This window comes from Vigna umbellata, chromosome 5, assembly GCF_029865625.1.
Source record: "Vigna umbellata cultivar VRB3 chromosome 5, Vumbellata_1.0, whole genome shotgun sequence".
NCBI lineage: Eukaryota > Viridiplantae > Streptophyta > Magnoliopsida > Fabales > Fabaceae > Vigna > Vigna umbellata.
Window position 1 is genome coordinate 3472653 of NC_142169.1, and position 20170 is coordinate 3492822.

Here is a 20170-nt window from a genome sequence, read left to right on the forward strand (position 1 = left end):
ACGGGGGAAGACCGAGCGTAGCAAGACAGGGAATCGACGGGGCAGGTCCGACATCCAGTCGCACTAACCCTAATAGTGGAGAAGGGAAGGCGGTAAATAGTGTCGTAGCACAGCCTCAGGCACTCGTCCCTATTCAAAATATTCGCGCAAGGGGTTTGTTACCTTTTACAGTTGCAATCATGGAGGCTCCTATGCCTAAGAAGGCTCCTCCTACATTTGAGAAGTATGATGGATCGACCAACCCGAACGATCACCTCTGATAATTCGTTAACGCTATGGCATTCTATTCGTCCAACGACCCGGTGATGTACAAAGCTTTTTCATTGTCGCTTAGAAGGGAAGCATTGGCGTGGTGCAACACTTTCCTTCCCAACACGGTGGATTGCTTCTCCACTGTGGAAACCCTCTTCGGTAGGCAGTGTGCATCCAGTCGTGCCCAAGAGCTAACACACATCGCATTAATCAACACGAAGTAGGAGAAAGAGGAAACACTGAAAGCCTTTATGAGGCAGTACAATGAGATGACTCGACAGGTGAGAGATGTCAACCACACATTCATCATAAATAACTTATCGTCGGCACTAAGGGTAGGACCGTTCATGGATAACCTAAGTGTTAGAGCACAAAAAGCATGGATGAACTCCAAGAGAGAGCTGTTGAGTTTATCTGTGTCGAAGACATATGGATTTTTCGCATGAAGAGGCAAGAGGAGGCATCTACTGTAAGAGATAAGAAGGAAGGCAAAAAATCGTTCGGCAACGGTGAGAAGGGAGTAAGACCTCATCCCAAGGACCTACCTCTAGTGCCTAAATTTCACCAATACACCTGTCTCAACGCCCCTAGGGCCAAAATCCTGGAAAAGACCCTAAGCACTGAGCTTCTTCCGCTTGTTAAAAAGAAGCCTTCCTTGAGAAATGTTGATGGGAAGAAGCACTACCAATACCATCAAAACTTAGGGGAATACCACCGAGGAGTGTGTCACCCTCAAAGATAAGATCAAGGAGCTCATCCGAGCGGGGCACCTTAGGAGGTACGTAAAGGAAGAAAGGGTGAGGAGGAGTCCACCGAGAAGAAGGTAACCTCGGCGAAGCCCCGAGCGATCTCACTGTGATAATAAACATCATATCAAGGGAGAAGGAGAAGTAGAAGTCGTAGTAGGAGTTAGGACCGACCACTCCGAGGTCATATCAACCCGATATCTAAAGGTTTTGCTGGAGGCAAAGCCTCATCCTCTATTAGAAAAAGGCACCTGAGGGTGTTAAAAAGTGTCCACTCGGTGGATAGGACGGTCAGGACATTACCTCCTATCACGTTTACAGACAATGACTTTCACACACCCGATCCGGACCAGGACGATCTAATGATAATATGGCTGAAATCGCTTGGTATAGTGTTAGTAAAGTCCTCGTTGATTAAGGCAGCTCCATCAACATCTTATATTCGAAGACCGTCTTGAAGATGGATCTGTCCGAAGACCTTATCACCCCTTTTAACGAGCAAATTGTAGGTTTCGCTGGTGAGAGGGTCGATAATAAGGGGTATGTCGATTTGAGAACTCGTTTGGGTACCGGCCGCGATGACAAGGAGTTAAGGGCAAGGTTCCTCTTAGTGGAAGCAAATATGTCATACAACGTATTGATAGGCCAATCATGCCTCAACGCAGTCGGAGCCATAGCCTCCACACCCTATTTCGCGATGAAGTTTCCATCTGATAAGGGAACTATCTATACTGTACGAGCCGACCAGAAAGTGGCACGAGAATGTTACATAGCTAGATTGAAAGTCGAGCCTTTCATCCCCATCGAAGAGTTAAACACTCAGAGGTAGCAATGAACGACCTCGATCCAAGAATAAATACCAACGATCGCCTGGAACGTCTTGGTGAAATGAAACCTTGCTTATTGGGGATAAAGGCAGAGTAGACTACTTCAATGAGGGGTGGTTGGGCAGCTATGGAGGAGCAAGCCTTGACGAAGGTGCTCTAGGCTAACACTGACTTGTTTGCCTGGACGACCGCAAACATGCCAGGAATACATTCGGTTGTCGTAAGCCACAAACTGGCCCTATTTAGAGACGCACGATCGATAGCACAGAAGAAGAGGAGGCTGGGGGAGGAGAAGACGAAAGCAGTGGAAACTGAGGTAAATAAACTTTTGGAAGTCGGCTTTATCTGCGAAGTGACATACATTACGTGGTTGGCGAACGTGATGATGATGGGGAAGGCGAGCGGCCAGTGGAGGATATGTACAGACTTCACTAACCTAAACAAAGCATGCCCTAAGGATGTATACCCCTTCCCCAGCATTGACAACTTAGCAGACGGTGCATTTGGACACCAAATACTCAGTTTCTTGGACGCTTATTCAGGGTACAACCAAATACCCATGTTTGCTCCTGACAGGAACAAAACCAGCCTTCATCATCGAACGGTTTAAGTTCTTCTACGAGGTGATTCCTTTCGGCCTCAAGAACGCGGGGGCAACATACCAAAGACTTCTGGACAGAGTCTTTCACCACCAAATCGGGAGATGTTTGGAGGTGGACGTTGATGATATGGTGGTCTGCAGCGATTTAGTAGCCAACCACATTCGAGACATGGAAGAAGTCTTTCCCCAGGTGAGTAGATGCAAGATGAGGTTGAATCTCGCCATGTGTATGTTCAGTGTCCTGGCAGGAAAATTCCTTAGGTTCATGCTGACAATTCGCTGTATTGAGGCTAATCCCGACAAGTGTAAGGTCATCCTAGAAATGAGGAGTCCCCAAAATTTGAAAAAAGTACAACGGTAGATAGGGAGGCTGACATCTGTATCTTGGTTTGTTCCTAAATTTGTCGAACGGGTGAAACCTATTCTGAAAGGCATGAAGAAAAATACAACAGACAGGTGGGACGAGCATTGTGAAAGGGCCTTCACAAAACTCAAAACCATTTTGGCGAACCCACCTGTTATGGCTAAGCCAGTTAGGGGGCATGACCTCAAACTCTTCTTAGCGGTCTTAGAGGCGACAGTCAATGCGACTCTCGCACATGAGAATCCTGAGTTTAGACTGATATATTTCATCAACCGAGTGTTGCAAGGCCCGGAGAAGCGTTATTCCCAGATAGAAAAGGTAGCACTGGCCTTGTTGACTATCGCACGACGCTTGCACCCATACTTTCAAAGTCACAGAGTAGTTGTCCGCATCGATCATCCCGTGGCGAGAATTCTCAGAAAGCCTGACATTGCGTGCATGATAGTGTCTTAGTCAATGGAGTTGTCCGAATTCGGTTTGTGTTTCGAACCACGTGGCTCTATGAGCGGGCAACATCTAGAAGATTTCGCGGTAGATTTTCCAGGCTCATAATAGCTTCATTCACAACCTTGGCGACTACATGTTGATGGTTCTTCCAACAAAAGGGCGAAGGAGCCGACACCGTTCTAGAAGGACCGAACGACCTGGTAGTGGAACCATCGCTAGTGTTCAAGTTTAATGTCAACAACAACCAGGCCAAGTACAAAGTGTTGATAGCTGGTTTAGCACTGGCCAAAGACCTAGGAGCCACTAATTTGGAATGTCAAATGGATTCCCAACTAGTTGTTGGGCAAATGAAAAGGGATTTCCAAGTCAAAGACAACCACTTGCTTCAATACTTCCACAAGGCTACAGAGCTACTAAAGAGTTTCGAGGTTTGGAGCATTCTACATATCCCAAGAGAGGCTAACACCAGGGCAAATGTCATGTCCAAATTAGTTAAGCGGAAGGAAAAATGCCAGTTATCATTGGTCATCAGGCTTATCCTAACTAAACCAACGATAGAAGTACTTGTTATGGGAGTCGTCCAAGCGGAGAGAGACTGGAGAAGCAAAATATGACAACTCTTGGAAAAGCGGGATGAAGGAGAGAACCTAAGCACCATTGACTCGAAGATGATCGCCTGGTTCACCCTACTCGACGACGACCTCTACAAAAGGGGCTTTTCTGCCCTTCTTTTAAAATGTCTATCGGCAGAAGAGGCGCAATATGTCATGAATGAACTCGACAACAGGATTTGTGGACAACATTTTGGTTAGAGAACTCTGAAAGTCCAAACGCTTAGGTTTGGATACTTCTAGCCAACAATGGAGAAAGACTGCAGATCGTTCGTTAAAAAATGTCAAACTTGTAAGGAGTATGGAAACGACACAAAACTACCTCCCGCTAAGTTGCACAACATAGTGTCTTCCTAGTCATTTGCTCAATGGGGAATGGACATCGTGGGACCATTTCTCGTTGGCTGAGCGCAAAAGAAATTCCTCCTCGTAGTAGTAGATTACTTTACAAAGTGGGTAGAGGCCGAGCCGCTAGCCACGATAATTGCCCCACGAGTACAAAAGTTTGTCTAGAAACTAATCTGCCGATTCGGCCTACCTCAAACGGTCATAAATGACAACGGGCAATATTTCATAGATAAGAGGTTGGAAGAATTCTACAAGGGCTTGGGAATCAAACATGTCACAAGCTCATTAGACCATCCTCAAATGAACGGCAAGCTAAAGTTGCTAACAAAACCATTGTAGCGAAGTTAAAATGATGCATGCGAGATGCAAAGGGTGCATGGGCGGACGAACTCCCTAAGGGCTTATGGGGGTATCGATGCACTCCGCACGACACAATGGGAGAGACTCTTTTCAATTTAACCTACGGGACAGACGTCATGTTCCCGATGAAGGTGGGCGAGCCCTCCCTTAGGAGGAGTATTGAGGACCTGAGCCTCAATGACAAACATCTAAGACGTTAATTAGACACTCTACACGAAAGAAGAGAAGTAGTCGCGATTCGAGCAGAGGCTCAAAACAGGTTGGTAGCCCGTTTGTATATACTAAAGTTAAGTCTCGCTGCTTCTTAAAGGGTGACTTAGTGTGGAGAAAACCTAAAGAAGCCAAAAAGAACTGTACGCACGGGAAGTTGGCTTCAAACTGGACCTTTTCGAATCACAAAGGAGTTACAGAATGGAGCTTACTACCTTGAAAGGCAAGACGGGAAGACGCTTCTAAACACTTGGAACGCATCCTACTTGAAGTTTCATTTTAGTTGAATCCCATGTAACAACGTTGTTTTGAATTAATGAAATAAGAGGATTCTACTACATTGCCTTCATATGGAACACCTCAATAAAACCTAGGGAACGTTCTAAGTGAACTCCTAGTTTCAGCCGAGCGGCAAGGAACATTTTCCTTGAACTTTCGCCGTCTCCTTAAAACCTAGGGAACGTTTTAAGTGAATTCCTAGTTCCAGCTGAGCGACGAGGAATGTTCTCCATGAACTCTCGTCGTCTCCTTAAAACTTAGGGAACGTTCTAAGTGAACTCTCATCGTCTCTTTAAAATCCAGGGAATGTTCTAAGTGAACTCGTAGTTTCAGCCGAGTGGCGAGGAACGTTCTTAGTGAACTCTTGTCATCTCTTTATAACCTAGGGAGCGTTATAAATGAACTCTTAGTTCCAGTTGAACGATGAAGAACGTTCTACGCGAACTCTCGTTGTTTCTTTAAAACCTAGGAAATGTTCTAAGTGAACTCCTAATTTCAGTCGAGGAACATCTCGCTTAACAATCACCTTCCTATTGATCTCTTGAAGATCCACATTCTTCGTTGACGAACCTCTTCCTTAAACTCACTCGTACTGTCTTAGAGAATGCGTCCGGCCACCTGGGCATCAACCATTATTCGCCTAGCTTCAGCCAACAACTGAGCATATTCTTCGTGCTTAGCATCATAGCTGGAGTGAGCAACTACCGCCTCCCGAAGTTCCTAAAGCTTGAAGTTCAAACTCATGTTTTCCCCAAGACAATCCTGCAACTGAGTATGAAGCTTACCACTGTCGGAAGCATAAGTCAGGTGCCAATTAATAAAAGCTAAGCCGCCCGAAAATTCAACTCTAGGGAAAAATAGGTCATTTGTTGCTCAGACATATGCTCGAGCGCACCCTTCTTGTCATCGGCTAAATGGAACTTTATCTTGTGGCCAAGACAAAATCTCGAGCTCAAAATGCCTTCAGAGAGTGGTCGGGGTGGAGGAGCGACTTTCTTGGTCTTCTTATGAGAGGAAGGCCTTTCACCCTCCCCGTCAATCTTCCTCTTCTTTTTAGCCTGCTCTACGGAAGGAAAAACATTGAGTGGCATAGCTTAGATGATCGTCGGGATATGAGTTGATTCCAAAATCGCGTGAGACGCAGAAGGGGTAGCCCTCATAGTCACACGCGGAGTGGGCGCGCGGGACTGAAAGGGAGCTTTTATTGTGGTATTCCCAGTAGCTTGAGGCTCCTTAGACGACTCCTCATGCTCCACTCGTCCAACGACTGCCTTAAACCCATCTCTCTTTGGATTACAGGAAGTCATAATGCCTAAAGAATAACAAAAAGTTTGGCTATGTTAAAATCAAGTCAAACTCGTGAAGTGCGGAAAGGAAACATCATACCGAACACCTTAGTACTGAGTTCTTCCCACCCAAGACAGTTGATAAGCTTTCAGGAAGGGAGTTGGCAAGGCAACTCATCAAGAACGTCCAGCTCCCCTAACTCAGTCGAAGTCATTTCGGACCTCAACAACGATGTCAACTTGGAAGGATTCTATGTCCAATACAAAGGGAACTTTGGCCGCCCATTTTCATTAAAGAAACGTGAACAGCCGAATTTTGTAATCTTTACCTTAAAGAATTTGTCCTTGAAACCCTTAAACGAAAGAGAGAAAAGCTCAAACAAGGCTTTTCCTTGTTCGAAAATCAAAGACACTTAACCACGCTTGGCAACTGGCCTCGTACGGAAATAATGCAAAAGAGGTCGCGGGTGTAGGCATTAGGTTAAGCACCTGGCAAATCACCGCGAACGTTGCATGTAAGTCTAACTCTGTTCGGGTGAAGCTGAGAAGGTGCAATGTTTAAAACCCTCAGGACATCCATTTGAAAGGAACTGAAGGAAAGCCACACGAACATCTCATGAAAGAGATAAACGTATGCGAAGAAGAAGTCATTAGGGTTGTCCCCTTTTCCGTGAAAGACGCATTTGTTCCCCTTGCAGGCCGTCAACTTGAACAATGGACCGAACTTTATTGACCTCAATATGCAATTACGTTCGGCCCAATCCCCCAATTGACCCTTCGTCTGAAAACACGTTGAAAACTCACTAACATTATGAGAAGCCCAATCATAACTACTAATGATAGGAAGTACTTCACCTTCTCCATCTTCTTCCTCAGCGCCCTCTATGATCACTTCATCATACACGAAGTTCCGTGAACCACTCAACATTATTTCTTTTTCTCCATTTACAACTGCTGACTCGGCGTCCAGACCTTCACCTTGCTCGATTGACCCGATAAAGGTCAACGAAGACTCCGTCGCTACCGTAGATGAGACGCCGCCTTTAGTGACTCACCCTCCCCTTTCGCGAAGACTCCTCAAACGAAGATATGGTCACAATAACCATTATTACCTTTATTAAAATTAAACAAGTGCTCGCGCTAGAAATGGGGTAGAAAAAAAAGGTGAAAATGACAGGAAGTACCCATCCTATTTATAAGCAGTAAATCTCGGGACTAGGAACAATCCTAACTGTTAGATGTAACCAGATCCTATGGTCCAGTTTGAAATACTAGGTTTTTTTTACCTAGCGCGGCAAACGAAAAACCGCATTCGATGGTATAAATCAAACCACTCTATAACTTCCCCTGGCGCGAACTAATCGCCAACGATAACTTCATGTCGAACGACAAAGCTGGTCTTCTAAAGTCCCTTCGCCAAACTGGTTTGTCTCGGACTTGGGGGTCTGTGTACCATACAGAACGACCGATGTATCCCTACCAATCAATCAAAGATATAAAAGGATAACTTAGGAAAGCGACAACCCGATATATCGAACAAATCAAACAATGCCATGGTTTGTACGACCAGCTTAACTGTTCGGTCGAGACCTTTTATGTACTGTACGGTCCTTCCACATGACGTCCTCCTGTATAGTCCTCCCATGGTCGTCCTCCCAGGTCTTCCACCGTCCTCCCAGGACATCCGCCCATGGCCGTCCACATTGGTCGTGCCAATTGGTAATGACTCATTAAGCCCCTAATGAAGATTAAGGCGTGATTGGATCGTCATTAGGCCGACAAAAGGTAAAAACTCATTACAACCAGTATAAATAAGAGTCCCAAGTATGATTTCTGGACCACGCTACTCGTCATGCACACCACATGCATTATTTGTGATGCCAATCGTTCGGTCATTTTAGTGACTTGAGTGTCGGAGTGCCTTTAACAAGTGCCCATCCGCCCGGCTTGGAGAAGGAGAAGGAGAGCGAGCAACGTCCGTTCGGTCTTCAACGCCAATCCAGTCTTGAGTACCACCAAGAGTGTTTTAGCAGGGGACCTCCAAACCCTATCGGAACATTTTAGCATCCATCGTGGGGCCCGAACGGGTATTTCTATTGTAGCCACAAGGAACGAGTGAGTGGTGCTTTAAAGGACGTCAACCTTTAAGACTTAGCCAAATTTGGCATCAACCATCCCACCATCCAGCTTCAGGTACATAGCCAAATTTGGCATCAACTGCTCGGCCATCCAGCCTCCCAAACTTAGCCAAACTTGGCATCCGGCCATCCGGCCTCACAGACCTAGCCAAATTTTGGATCAACCTCAACTGCTCAATCATCCGACCTCACAAACTTAGCCAAATTTGGCATCAACCATTTGGCCATTCGGCCTTACAGACTTAGCCAAATTTGGCATCAAAAATCCAACCATCCGGCTTCAGGTACTTACCCAAATTTGGCATCAACCTCAACCATCCGACCATCCGGCCTCAGGCACTTAGCCAAATTTGGCATCAACCTCAACTACTCGGCAATCCGGCCTCACTAGACTTGGCCAAACTTGGCATCCGGCATCCGGCCATCGGCCTCAACTGATCGGTCATCCGGCCTCACAAACTTAGCCAAATTTGGCATCAACCATCCGGCTTCAAGTACTTAGCCAAATTTGGCATCAACCTCAACTGCCCGGCCATCCAGCCTCACAGGTACTTAGCCAACTGTTGGCCATACCTTGGCCCTAGAGAAATCCCGGCCGGCCTCATCGAAGGTCGCCGACCGTGGATCTTCACCAAAGGAATCACGACTGGCCTCATCGAAGGTCAGCGACTGTGGATCTTCACCAAATGAATCCCGGTCGGCCTCACCGAAGGTCGGCGACCGTGGATCTTCACCAAAGGAATCTCTGCAGGCCTCACCGAAGGTCGGCGACTGTGGATCTTCACCAAATGAATCCTGGTTGACCTCACCGAAGGTCAGCGACTGTGGATCTTCACCAAAGGAATCCCGGCTGGCCTCACCGAAGGTCAGCGACTGTGGATCTTCACCAAATGAATCTCAGTTGGCTTCACTGAAGATCGGCGACTGTGGATCATCACCAAAGGAATCTCGGCCGGCTCACCGAAGGTCGGCGACCGTGGATCTTCACCAAAGGAACCAAAGGTCAGCGACCGTGGATCTTCGCCAAAAAAGTCCCGACCAGTCATCAAAGGAGCAGTAGTGTATCCAACTCAGCCAACAAAGGCAAGACTCGTTTTTCCAACCACCCGTCATGATCAACGAACAAGGAGGACATGCACAAAAATGAACCAGAGAACCCATCCCTATCATTAAGGTCATGAACAGAACTCCTTCGCATAATAACATTATGCTCGGGCTTGAGGGGCTTGTGTACCGTACTGTCCTCCCACATGGTCGTACGGTCCTCCCACATGGCGTCCTCTCGTACAGTCTTCTCATGGTCGTCCTCCTAGGACGTCCGTCTATGGCCGTCCACATTGGTCGTGCCAACTGGTAATGACTCATTAAGCCCCTAATGAATATCAAGGCGTGATTGGATCGTCATTAGGCCGACAAAAGGTAAAAGCTCATTACAACCAGTATAAATAAGAGTTCCAGGTATGATTTCTGGACCACACTGCTCATTATGCACACCACATGCATTATTTACGGAGCCAACCGTTCGGTCATTTTACTGACTTGAGCGTCAGAGTGCCTTTGACGGGTGCCCATCCGCCCAACTTGGAGAAGAAGGAGGAGAGAGAGCAACGTCTGTTCATCCAGTCTTCAACGCCCATCCAGTCTTCAATACCACCAAGAGTGTTTCAGTGGGGGACCTCCAAACCTTACCGAAACATTTTACATTAAGAAAGTTAAAACATACTTAAGCAATATTGGGTCTAACTGGGCCAGTTCAAAGATCCAATACAAAAACTATAAATACATAAACAAGATAAAATGATAGATGATTACATTTATTAAGCATTTAAAATTTAACAATTATAATCAATGAATAACTTAATACATTGATCCAATAAAAGTATCAGAGTGTCTTTAATGAATATCTACCTGTCAAACTTGTAGTGTGTGTAGATGAGAGAAGTACAAATTATTGGCACTCAGGAGAACTAAAAAATGTGCGAAAAAGTAACTTGAAAATGTGAAGGTAGACCCTACGTACCGAAACAACTTGTATCAGGAAAAAATGTCTTTTATCTATGAACAATATTCTTCTTTTATTTATTTTAAACATAGGTAATATTGATAGTCAGTCTTGTACAAATGTAGTCCAAATTGAGTTTTCCAAAACACACAGAGATCAAGTGCTTCGGGGAGCATTAATTACAAACTATAAACGTACCAAAAGAAAAATAACATTTTTTATTAAATAAGAAAAACTAGCTACTACAAGGAAGTATTTGTTGAAATACATTTAACTCTAATAAGGATAATTACCTACTCATAGTCATTAAAGAAAGAGAAATTTGTGAAGAATACACAAAAGAGATTGTTTAACTATTTTATTCGCTTTTGAATGATAATAAAAAATAATAAAATTATTTTTATTTTATTATTATATTTATAAAATTAAGTATAAATAATTTTTATAATTTTATTGTAAATAGTTTTTATTTATTTTGTAAATAGTTTTTTAATTAAGAAATTGTTAAATTTAAAAAAAAAACTCTGAAATCGAAAAAAGTGATTAAATTTAAATAAATAGTCATTTAAAAGGTTAATAAAATAACTATTTTAATTTAAAAAGTATTTATAAAATTAAAAAACAAAAGTTAATACCAAATAAAAGTTATTTAAATGGCTACTGTCATATATATATATATATATATATATATATATATATATATATATATATATATATATATATATATTCACAACTTTCTAATTTTTGTATTTTTTCCTTATCTTCCTAACCTCTTCAAATAGTAGTTCTTAAGTTTCCAAGGCTTTAATATAATATAGGAAAATTATCATTAGCACTCATTTTTCTCTTACTTATTAAACTATCACAATCATATAATATATTTTACAATTTTCACAAGGGTTGTAAGTTTTGGAAAAGGAGAATATTATTATTTTATTTTTTCATTTAAAATTCTAGTATTATTATGTATATTGTTAATAAAAGGGGATTTGTGTACACAATTTCTTTTATTTTATGTTTTGAGGAATTCTTTTAAACTTTTACATATGAGTAACAATTTTTTAATACCAAAATCATCATCTTATTATTTTTACTTTTTAAATAATTGTTTATTTAAATTTTATTATTTTTCAAACTAAAATATTTATATTACTGTTTTATCCTTTTAAATATTTGTTTATTTAAATGAATTGTTTTTGAAATTAGATTAACTACTTACAACAGAAAATAAAAACCATACATGTAAAAAAAAAAGCATATACTAGTATTGTTAAAATAAGGGTTAAATATGTTTTTTGTCCTTTAAGTATCATACTGGTTTTGGTTTTAGTTCCAATACTCGAAACTTTGATGGTTTTTAGTCATCATAGTTTTGAAACTCTTACTATTAGTCCTTAAAATTGGACGGCGTTATCTTTTGTTACATGTGGCAAAAGGCGAGGTCACATCTTATGCCAGCTTTCTTCTTCACTCTCTGCCACGTTGGTTGTGCTTGAGAACATCGTTCATCTTATTCAGCAAAGCAACCACGGTTTCCCTTTTAGTGCTTTTATCGTTTCCTTGAGCTGAAATCAAAGGATCTAGACACACTTAAGAAGAAAATTACAGAGCCTGATGCAGACCTGCTTTTACAAAATAAATTTGTGACTCATTTTGTAGGTCTTTTGAGCTTAAGGGACAACCGTTGGTGAGAATGAGTCCTATGGTCTTATTTTTTAGACATCGACTATGATATTTGGAACAACCACATCAACTATGATTTACATTCAAAATGTCTTGTTGTAGAAAAAGTCTAGGCGATTATGGGGAGGAAAGAGATCTTCTACAAACGATGTTATTGAAAATGCATCTGTGAAAGTTAAGAAAATTGGGGATCTGACTCCTGCCCAAGATTTTGAAGCCTTGATTTCCTGGAGAGATAGTCCTGATTAGGTGGTAAAAGCGATCAATGAAATAAAAAATAAAATATTTGACCTGGTGGAGGACTCTCACGAATGTGATAACTATCCTAAAGCATTTAAATGTTTAGTTGTGCTTCATAAGGGTTGCATCCTTGAGCACGTAATCATCTCCCTTATTCAAGATGGTTAGGAATTTCGCTATTCAACACTTAATCGTCTCCCTTAATGTTAGGATTTTCTTTCCTTTTTTTATTTTTTTAAATTTATTTTTATACTTCTTTTATTATTCAATTTTCATTGTCGGGTCTGCAAAGGTTGTACAGTTAGGGTTGGGGTGTGTTTGAAGGAAAGAGCAGATTTTGAATCTAGGTTTTTGTTGGATGGTGGGAATATGGATATAAAAAAGGGTCTCTGATTACGCTTTTGGTGACGACCACGGTTAGGTTTGGTCTTGGTGAAACCACTGCTTCTGCAGTTGCCAATGCAACTATTGGCTTGGATGAAAATGGAGACTCAAAGAGGGAACAATGGTGGATGTGAAAAAGATGAGGCAACTATTGGCTTGGATGAAAATGGAGACTCAAAGAGGGAACAATGGTGGATGTGAAAAAGATGAGAAACCCCAAACATCTGGCTCAGTGTTAGTCACTTTATATAAAAATTTAACATCGTTTAATTTTAAAGATTAATTATAATAACTTTAAAATTAAAAGAATTAAAAACCATCATAGTTTTAAATAAAGACTAAAACCAAAATCATATTATATTTAAAGAGATTAAAAACATATTTTACCTTCAAACCGTTAAAAAGTAGTCTCTGAAGGGGAAGTTTTTGTTATTCGAAACTATTGTTTTCTTTTTCACTATACATAGCTTTATTCTTTTTTATCCTCTCTCAAATTTGTCTTCAGATGGTTAAAAAACGGCAGCTGTGGTAACGCGCCGCACCTTGAGGGAAAAATCCGAAGCAGAAACGCCGCCGTTTTGATGGCTTCTGTGTTTCAGTTGCGGCGTCGTTCTCTCTGCACGTCGTCCTCGAAATGGAGGGTGAAGCAGGTGACAATTTCCAACTTCGAAGAGTCCCTGCAAGAGCTAAAGACTCACATCTCTTCCTCCGACTATGTCGCCGTATCTATGGCCAAGACCGGCTCTCCGTCGCCGCCGTCCTGGCTCCGCCCTCTACCTTTCGACACTGCTCAGACCGCCTACTCCAAGGCCCGCCGCGCCGCCCACCGCTTCCAGCTCCTCCACTTTGCAGTATGCCCCTTCTCCGTTTCCAGCTCCGACAAACTCCTCGCTCACCCGTCAGTTCCCGACACTTTCACTTCTTTTTCGTTTTTTGAAAATGCTGGGTCTCCATTTGTTTTGAAGATAACGTTGAAAATTTGCAGTTATAATTTCGTGCTGTTTCCGAGAGACGAATTGAAAATGGGGATGCCTGCTTACAGCTTTTCGTGTCAGACATCGCTTCTCGCCTCCATGGCTCGCCGGGGCTTTGATTTCAATGCTTGCGTTTATAATGGTGAGCTTTCTGTTGCTTTTGTGTGTTCTTCTTGTCCCTGTTCTCTTTTTGGGGTCGCAAAATGGGTAAATCCAATTCCTTTTGCTTGATGGTTTAAAATTAGGAAAAAACCTAGAACATCTTCCCTGAGTGCTTCTGGTGCTGTTCTGTGATCAAAATATAATTTTAGGCCAGGAAAATTTTCAGCACTTTTAGGAAAGAAAAGTGGAAAGAAAAAAACGTGTACTCGTATTCTAAAATGCTTAAGCTAATTTGTAGAAATTTTCTTTGGGAGAAGTTTGTTTAAACATATCCCATGTTTGGAACCTTCAAACTTAGTTTGTCTTGTAAAACCCCTGTTTCGTGGTATGCTTGTTTTCTCTTTAACTCTGGCAAATTGGAGGAGTGCTAGTGAAATCCTTTTAACACACGTTACCATTGATTAAAATGTACTGGAAACTACAAAATTAGGAGATAGAGTGATTACATGTAGGACCCATTAGAATTTGTAGTTTCCAATATATTTCAGCTGATAACAGAGGGTATGTTTAATGCTCATTTTGGTATAGAGGTAAGAAATTGAGCAAGTGAAAAATGGATAGATGAGAAATGAATGGAAAGAAATGTTGTTTGGATAGAAAGAAAGAATATTTTAGTAATCATAGTTGATTTTATTTATTACTATTTTTTAATTCTTTATTTTATTATAATAATATAAAGAACAAAAGAGTTTAAAAAACTGACCCATAATTGATTATAGTCGATTATGATTTTCAAAAGAACTATATACTCATGGCCAATTCCTTATATTTCTTCTTTGGAATTTTGCATGAAAAGAAAACGGTTAGGATTCTTCCAACAAAACTACAACTTCCTCCCTTTCACCTGCTTTCCTTCCTCCCCTCCCTCGTTAGCTCTAAGAAGCGAAGGTAAAAGATTGTTAGAGAGTGTTATTAGTCTTTCTATCGCACATTTATATTTGACCTAAAACTATTTTTCAGTTGAAAGCACAAAACGAATTTAAGTTTGCAAACATTACTCTAAATATTTACTTATCTGTTGACTTTTAATGCTAATATTTATTTATGAACTACCGAGGGGAAACTCAGCTTTGATTGGAAAGCTGCATAAGCATGAGGAAATACTCCTGAATGGGAAAAAGAAAGAGCTTTTTCTGCCCTAAATATGAAGTAGGGTTTTGGTCATGGTGATTGTTGATTGTCGGAAAGAAAGGAAGGTTATGCTATGAAGTAGGGACTCTTCTAATGTGGTAAATGTGGAAAGAAAGGTTATGCTATGACATGTAAATTGAGGATCTATGGTTCTGTTACTTATTTAGGGATTCAGATTCCAAGCATTTTGATTTTCACATAAGCATGAATTGCCATTGTTGCATGGACATCAGATAGACACTTCTGTTAAGAAGTGAATTTTAAGCCTAACTCAACCTTACAAAACCGGCTTGTAAGGTGAGGTTTGTATCCATTTATATATTCTAAATTGGTTTTATCTCTAGTCGATGCAACACACCCCTCTCACATCGAGGTATATACATCTCGAATGTGAGACTAGACATTAATGGATGGTTCGATAGCGGGTAGAACAATATACCCAACAAACAACAAATATCGCTAGGATGGGCTTTAACTATGGTTCTGATACTATGTTAAGAAGTGGACTTTAAGCCTAATTCAATCCCACAAAACTGACTTGTAAGGTGAGGTTTGCATCCACTTATATGTTCTAAATTGGTCTAACCTAAATTGGTCTTATCTTTAATCGATGTGGGACTTTCAACAAATTCAAATATTGTATGTGCACAAGGTTTTTATCACTAGATAACATGAGCTATCTTATCTTCATTGTAAATTTCCAATTGATTGGCTGTTGAAGTTTGTCGAAATCTCTTTCTGTGGGGAATCTGAATCCCTTATTTTGATATTTTGGTGACCTATGATTGAGGATGAGTCTTAGCATAGATAAACTTGCTTGTGTTGCTTAGCTTAGAGGTCATGGATTCAAATCCTCTTGTGGGGCTGAGATGGAGTAATTTATATTCCTGCACCTCATTTAGTGTTGGTTGGTGCCACCTGCACTAGGTTGAGCCTTAGCATGGATAAACATGCTTCTGTGTTGCTTAGCTTAGAGGTAATGGATTCAAATCCTCTTGCGGGACTAAGACTGAGTAATTTACATTCCCTGCCTCATTTAGTGTTGCTCGGTGCCACTTGCACTAGGTTGCTCTTTTTTTAATAACCTGTTAGTTTTTTATTTGTATGACAGGCATATCATATCTATCTAGAGCTCAAGAGTCAGCAGCTAAAGTTCGTCTTGGAGCTGCTCTCTCTTCTTGTCAAGTGGTGAAATCTTCTTCATCACCAACTGTTGCGGACACAATTTTTGTTGAGAGGATTAGATCACGGATTGAATGTTGGAGAAAGACACGTGAAAGCTCTGGCACAAGCACAGGCAGAGATGGTTAGAAAATCTATAGCAGATTTTTTTACAATCAAGAATTTCTTGTATCTTCTTTTTTTTCTTAAACACATTTTATGCAGAAGAACTTATCAACTCCCTTAGGAATATTGTCCTGGGCAGTGAACAGTTCAGATCAAGACCTTGCATGACTATAGATGTATGCAGTGAACGTCAAGTGCAACTAATTCTTGAGGTATAGTGAACTAAAGAAGTTTTAATTGTTCTAATCTAAATAAGACAACTATGATCACCTCACCATCAGTTTTTTATTTATTTATTTTTATATGTTTCTTGGCTGTTTATTTGTAGATGTTGTTAGACCACTCAGATGATCTTCTTCCTTTGCTGATCCCTGCAAACAGCGGGACCATACATGCAATACGAATTGTTCTGGCAACTTCAAAAGAAGATAAGGAATCATTGGAGGTAATGAGAAATATCTAACCTTTGTGCTTGCCTCCTAACTGTTTTCCATTTTGAAAATACTCATGGTTTAATTTCAGAGAGAGCTTCAGAATTTTGAAGAGGAGAAAAGCAAGAAAATTCGTGGATTTCGAGAGGTGATCGATTCAATCTCTGCTTCCCAGAAACCTGTTATCTGCTACAATTGCCTTAATGGTGTATCTCTTAAATGAAAATTCTCAACTTAGTTGTAGTTGTCTGGTCTACTTTTTCGTGTTATTAACTTCTCATTTACTTATGCAGATTGTACTCTAATCCATTCAAAATTCATTGCACCACTTCCACTGGAGGTAGATGAATTTTTTAGCTCTTTGCACTCAGTTTTTCCCAATGTACTTGACATAAATTACTTGATGAAGAAACATGGAACCATGAGAAAAATGACCAACATTCCGAGTGCTATATCCTACTTGAATAGTAATTTCTTTGCACCAGTTGATATGGAAATTCCTGACCAAGGTCAGTTACCGCGTCTTGTTGTTCACAACTTTCTATTCTTGTGCGAAACTCAAAATCATGCTTATTACATGCTTTCATACATTCATTCATTTTGTCTTGTTTATTTTGTGCAAAGTTTCATGAACAAGGTAATGGCTTCATACTTTACAAAACTGAATGCTTAGGCTTGTTTATGTTTTCATTTTTTAATTACAAAATTGCTAGTTTTCAATATGTTTCTTGTTTTCAAAGATTAGTAATAGAAGTATTATTTTTTTTTTCTGTTTCATGTTTATATTTTTAGAAACAGAAACAGATTGAAAGTATAAGGTGGCAATTTATATAATTAACAGAAAATAGGAAATGAAGCCAAAAGTTAACCGGCACTAGGGGCTTTTACTTGTATTTTGTTTCTTGTTTTCACTTTTTAGTTATGCAATTGTCACCATGTTTTCAATCTTATTTCGTCCTTCAATCCATTTAGAAAACTGCCTGTCAAATAATCTTGCCTTATACCTTTGAAGAACCCCGCATATTGCTCAAATTGTTCAATATACTCTCCCACCTGCCCAATTTGTCTAAGCCCAATCAAAACTTCAAAAGGATTTTGAAGCATTGTTGGTTGGAACCGTTGAATAACCGCCTCTTGAAAGCTTCCCATGTAGGATTCGGATAGCAAGTCTCCCACCACGGGAACCAATTCAGGGCTTTTCCCTCCAAAGCCAGCATAACAGCCCTCATCCTCTCCTCCTCATTGACTTCTTTCAACCGGAAATATCTCTCCAACCAGTTAGTCCAGCCATAAGCATCTTCTCCTGCAAAAACAAGAATATCAAGCTTCCTCCATTTTTCCCTAGTTAGTCCTAAACATCCACTTTCATTCCTTTTGTAATTCTTTAGACTGCCTACACTGCCTTCTATGGCAGTAGAAGCACTATCCGCTGTTTGTTTATCAGAGGATGTGAAACGTTCCACCAACCCAGTCATCCTTGTAAGCATTTCCTCCGACCTTTGGAACCTACTCTGATTTTCATGTTCCTATTCTTGCACTATGCGCTCCAATCCATCTAATCTTGCCTCCATTCTCGTATTGACCATGCCACATAGACGCCATAGCACCAGGAAAATGGCTTTGAATACCAATGATAGGTAACTAGATTTATTTAAAACTGTAAAGACTTCCAAGACAGGTTCTTGGATGTTCACCAGAAAAACTAGATAGCTTTATTAACAATGAAACAAGCACAGTAATCCAAACTGTTACACGTCCTGGTCTTTCAAGAGGACTAGACTCTCCTTAGCCTTCCCTTTACAAAACTTCTTAAAAAACTGCTAAAAACAACTACTTACACAGACTTTATAAAAGTGTGAGACAACAAAACCTACCCACAAACAGTTATAACTGTCTGTCCCTCTTATCTATCCTAATATAAACATTTCCCTTGAACCTATCATTATTACTCTAGGATTTGAGTTCTGTCTATGTAAAAGTTGATGTATTGTTTCAAATCAATTAACAAAACTATCTAATAATCTTGTTTCTGATCAAAAGCTTACTATGACCTAAATTGCTCTATAACCTTCTTTCCCACTCATTGTGTTTTTTAGGATTTTTCCACGGGGAAGACAATTGGAGTATTTAAGAAACAGGGAGGGTTGTATTGCTTTAACAACTTGGAAACTAAGAATAGTATTGATAGGCAAACAACTACCTCTTGTCTCTAGTCTTGCACTACTTTTGAGTCATCTCAAATTTGACTTTTCCTCCATCGTCTAGGACATTCGTCCTTTTCTGTTTTAAAGTCTATGTTCCCTTGTTTACCAAAGAGTCTATTGAGTCATTTAAATGTGATGTATGTCAATTTGCAAAGCACCATTGTGCTACATATCCTTCTAGTAATACAAAGATTGTTCATCCTTTTGATTTGGTTCATTCTTATGTTTGGGGGCAGTATCAAGCTCTATTATTTCTGGTGCTAAATGATTTGTCACTTTTATTGATGATTGTACCTGAGTTACATGGATTTTTCTCATGAAAGAAAAATTGAAGTTTTTAATTTATTTGTTAGATTCTTCCGTATGATAAAAGCACAATTTGGAAAGTCAACTAAACGTTTGCATTCTGATAATGGAAGGGAGAATAGAATATGTTTTATTTTCATGACTTGTAAGTCTTATTTTTTTTTTCATTTGTTGGTTTACACAGCTACTGTAAAAGAAGGCAAGATTCATGGACTTAATGCATTAAGACTAGGCTATTTATTCATGAAGCTATGCTCTATATTGAAAATTTCCCCAAATGTAACTGATTCTGGCAATAAGCATTTGGATCCAGAGCTTGAAGACTTCACCAATGTATTCCATCCACGGTCACATCCAATCCAAGATTCATCTAATGCCGGGATTGTTGGCGTGTGGACCAATAATGCAAGAAAAATCAGTTGTGAACATTTGGTTTTCTTATGGGGATTCAATCTTGGTATGACAGCCGGCATGCTAAAGAATTTACTTCGTTCATCGCACAATATATTTTCAGGAGAGTTTGATGTTAAATTGGTGGACAAGAGTTGTGCCATTATTGTTTTCTGGCAACCTGGAGTATCAAAACAATTTGTAGACATGATGAATAGTGAAGAAATGAGCGGAGACTTAAAGGAGTTGGTGGCAGATGGTCTGAGGGTAACCAGTTATGAGACCTATGACAGAATATGCAGGCTAGGTTTGTGGGAGATGGATCTTAGGGAGTCACTTGAAAGAGCCTTGGAAAGTTCTTCCTGTCATAAGGAGAGTAATTGTGAGAGAAAATCCTCTGAAATTCATTGGTATAATGACAATGTAATTAACTTGGATGATCTTTAATGTTGTGATGTACTCTTATTATTGAAATCTTGGTTATCTTTCATTGATTTTTTGGTGTGA

At 40.4% G+C, this 20170-nt stretch overlaps 2 protein-coding genes across 3 annotated transcripts; both read left to right on the top strand.

Annotated features, from left to right (window-relative positions):
- Window positions 1-2859: 2859 nt before the first annotated feature.
- LOC148197538 (uncharacterized) lies at window positions 2860-3243 on the top strand. The gene has a single exon (XM_088115014.1). It carries the CDS (start codon window positions 2860-2862, stop codon window positions 3241-3243), a length of 384 nt encoding a protein of 127 aa, XP_087971140.1.
- A 10002-nt stretch (window positions 3244-13245) lies between these two features.
- Window positions 13246-20170, top strand: LOC124844097 (Polynucleotidyl transferase, ribonuclease H-like superfamily protein). Of its 2 annotated transcripts, none has more exons than XM_088114745.1 (8): window positions 13246-13676; window positions 13764-13894; window positions 16157-16351; window positions 16435-16544; window positions 16661-16777; window positions 16855-16969; window positions 17057-17272; window positions 19458-20170. In XM_088114745.1, the coding sequence occupies exons 1-8, from the start codon at window positions 13360-13362 to the stop codon at window positions 20108-20110; spliced, it is 1854 nt and encodes a 617-aa protein (XP_087970871.1). In that variant the 5' UTR covers window positions 13246-13359; the 3' UTR covers window positions 20111-20170. The 2 variants fall into 2 exon arrangements, with proteins under 2 accessions (XP_087970871.1, XP_047176909.1); XM_047320953.2 differs by having other exon boundaries at window positions 13247-13676; window positions 16432-16544.

Coding starts and splice junctions, on each gene's coding strand:
- LOC124844097 (XM_047320953.2), top strand. CDS start 13,360: ATGGCTTCTGTGTTTCAGTTGCGGCGTCGTTCTCTCTGCACGTCGTCC. Junction 16,352..16,431: donor CACAAGCACAGGCAGAGATG/GTTAGAAAATCT, acceptor CATTTTATGCAG/AAGAACTTATCAACTCCCTT. Junction 16,545..16,660: donor AAGTGCAACTAATTCTTGAG/GTATAGTGAACT, acceptor GTTTATTTGTAG/ATGTTGTTAGACCACTCAGA.
- LOC148197538 (XM_088115014.1), top strand. CDS start 2,860: ATGAAGAAAAATACAACAGACAGGTGGGACGAGCATTGTGAAAGGGCC.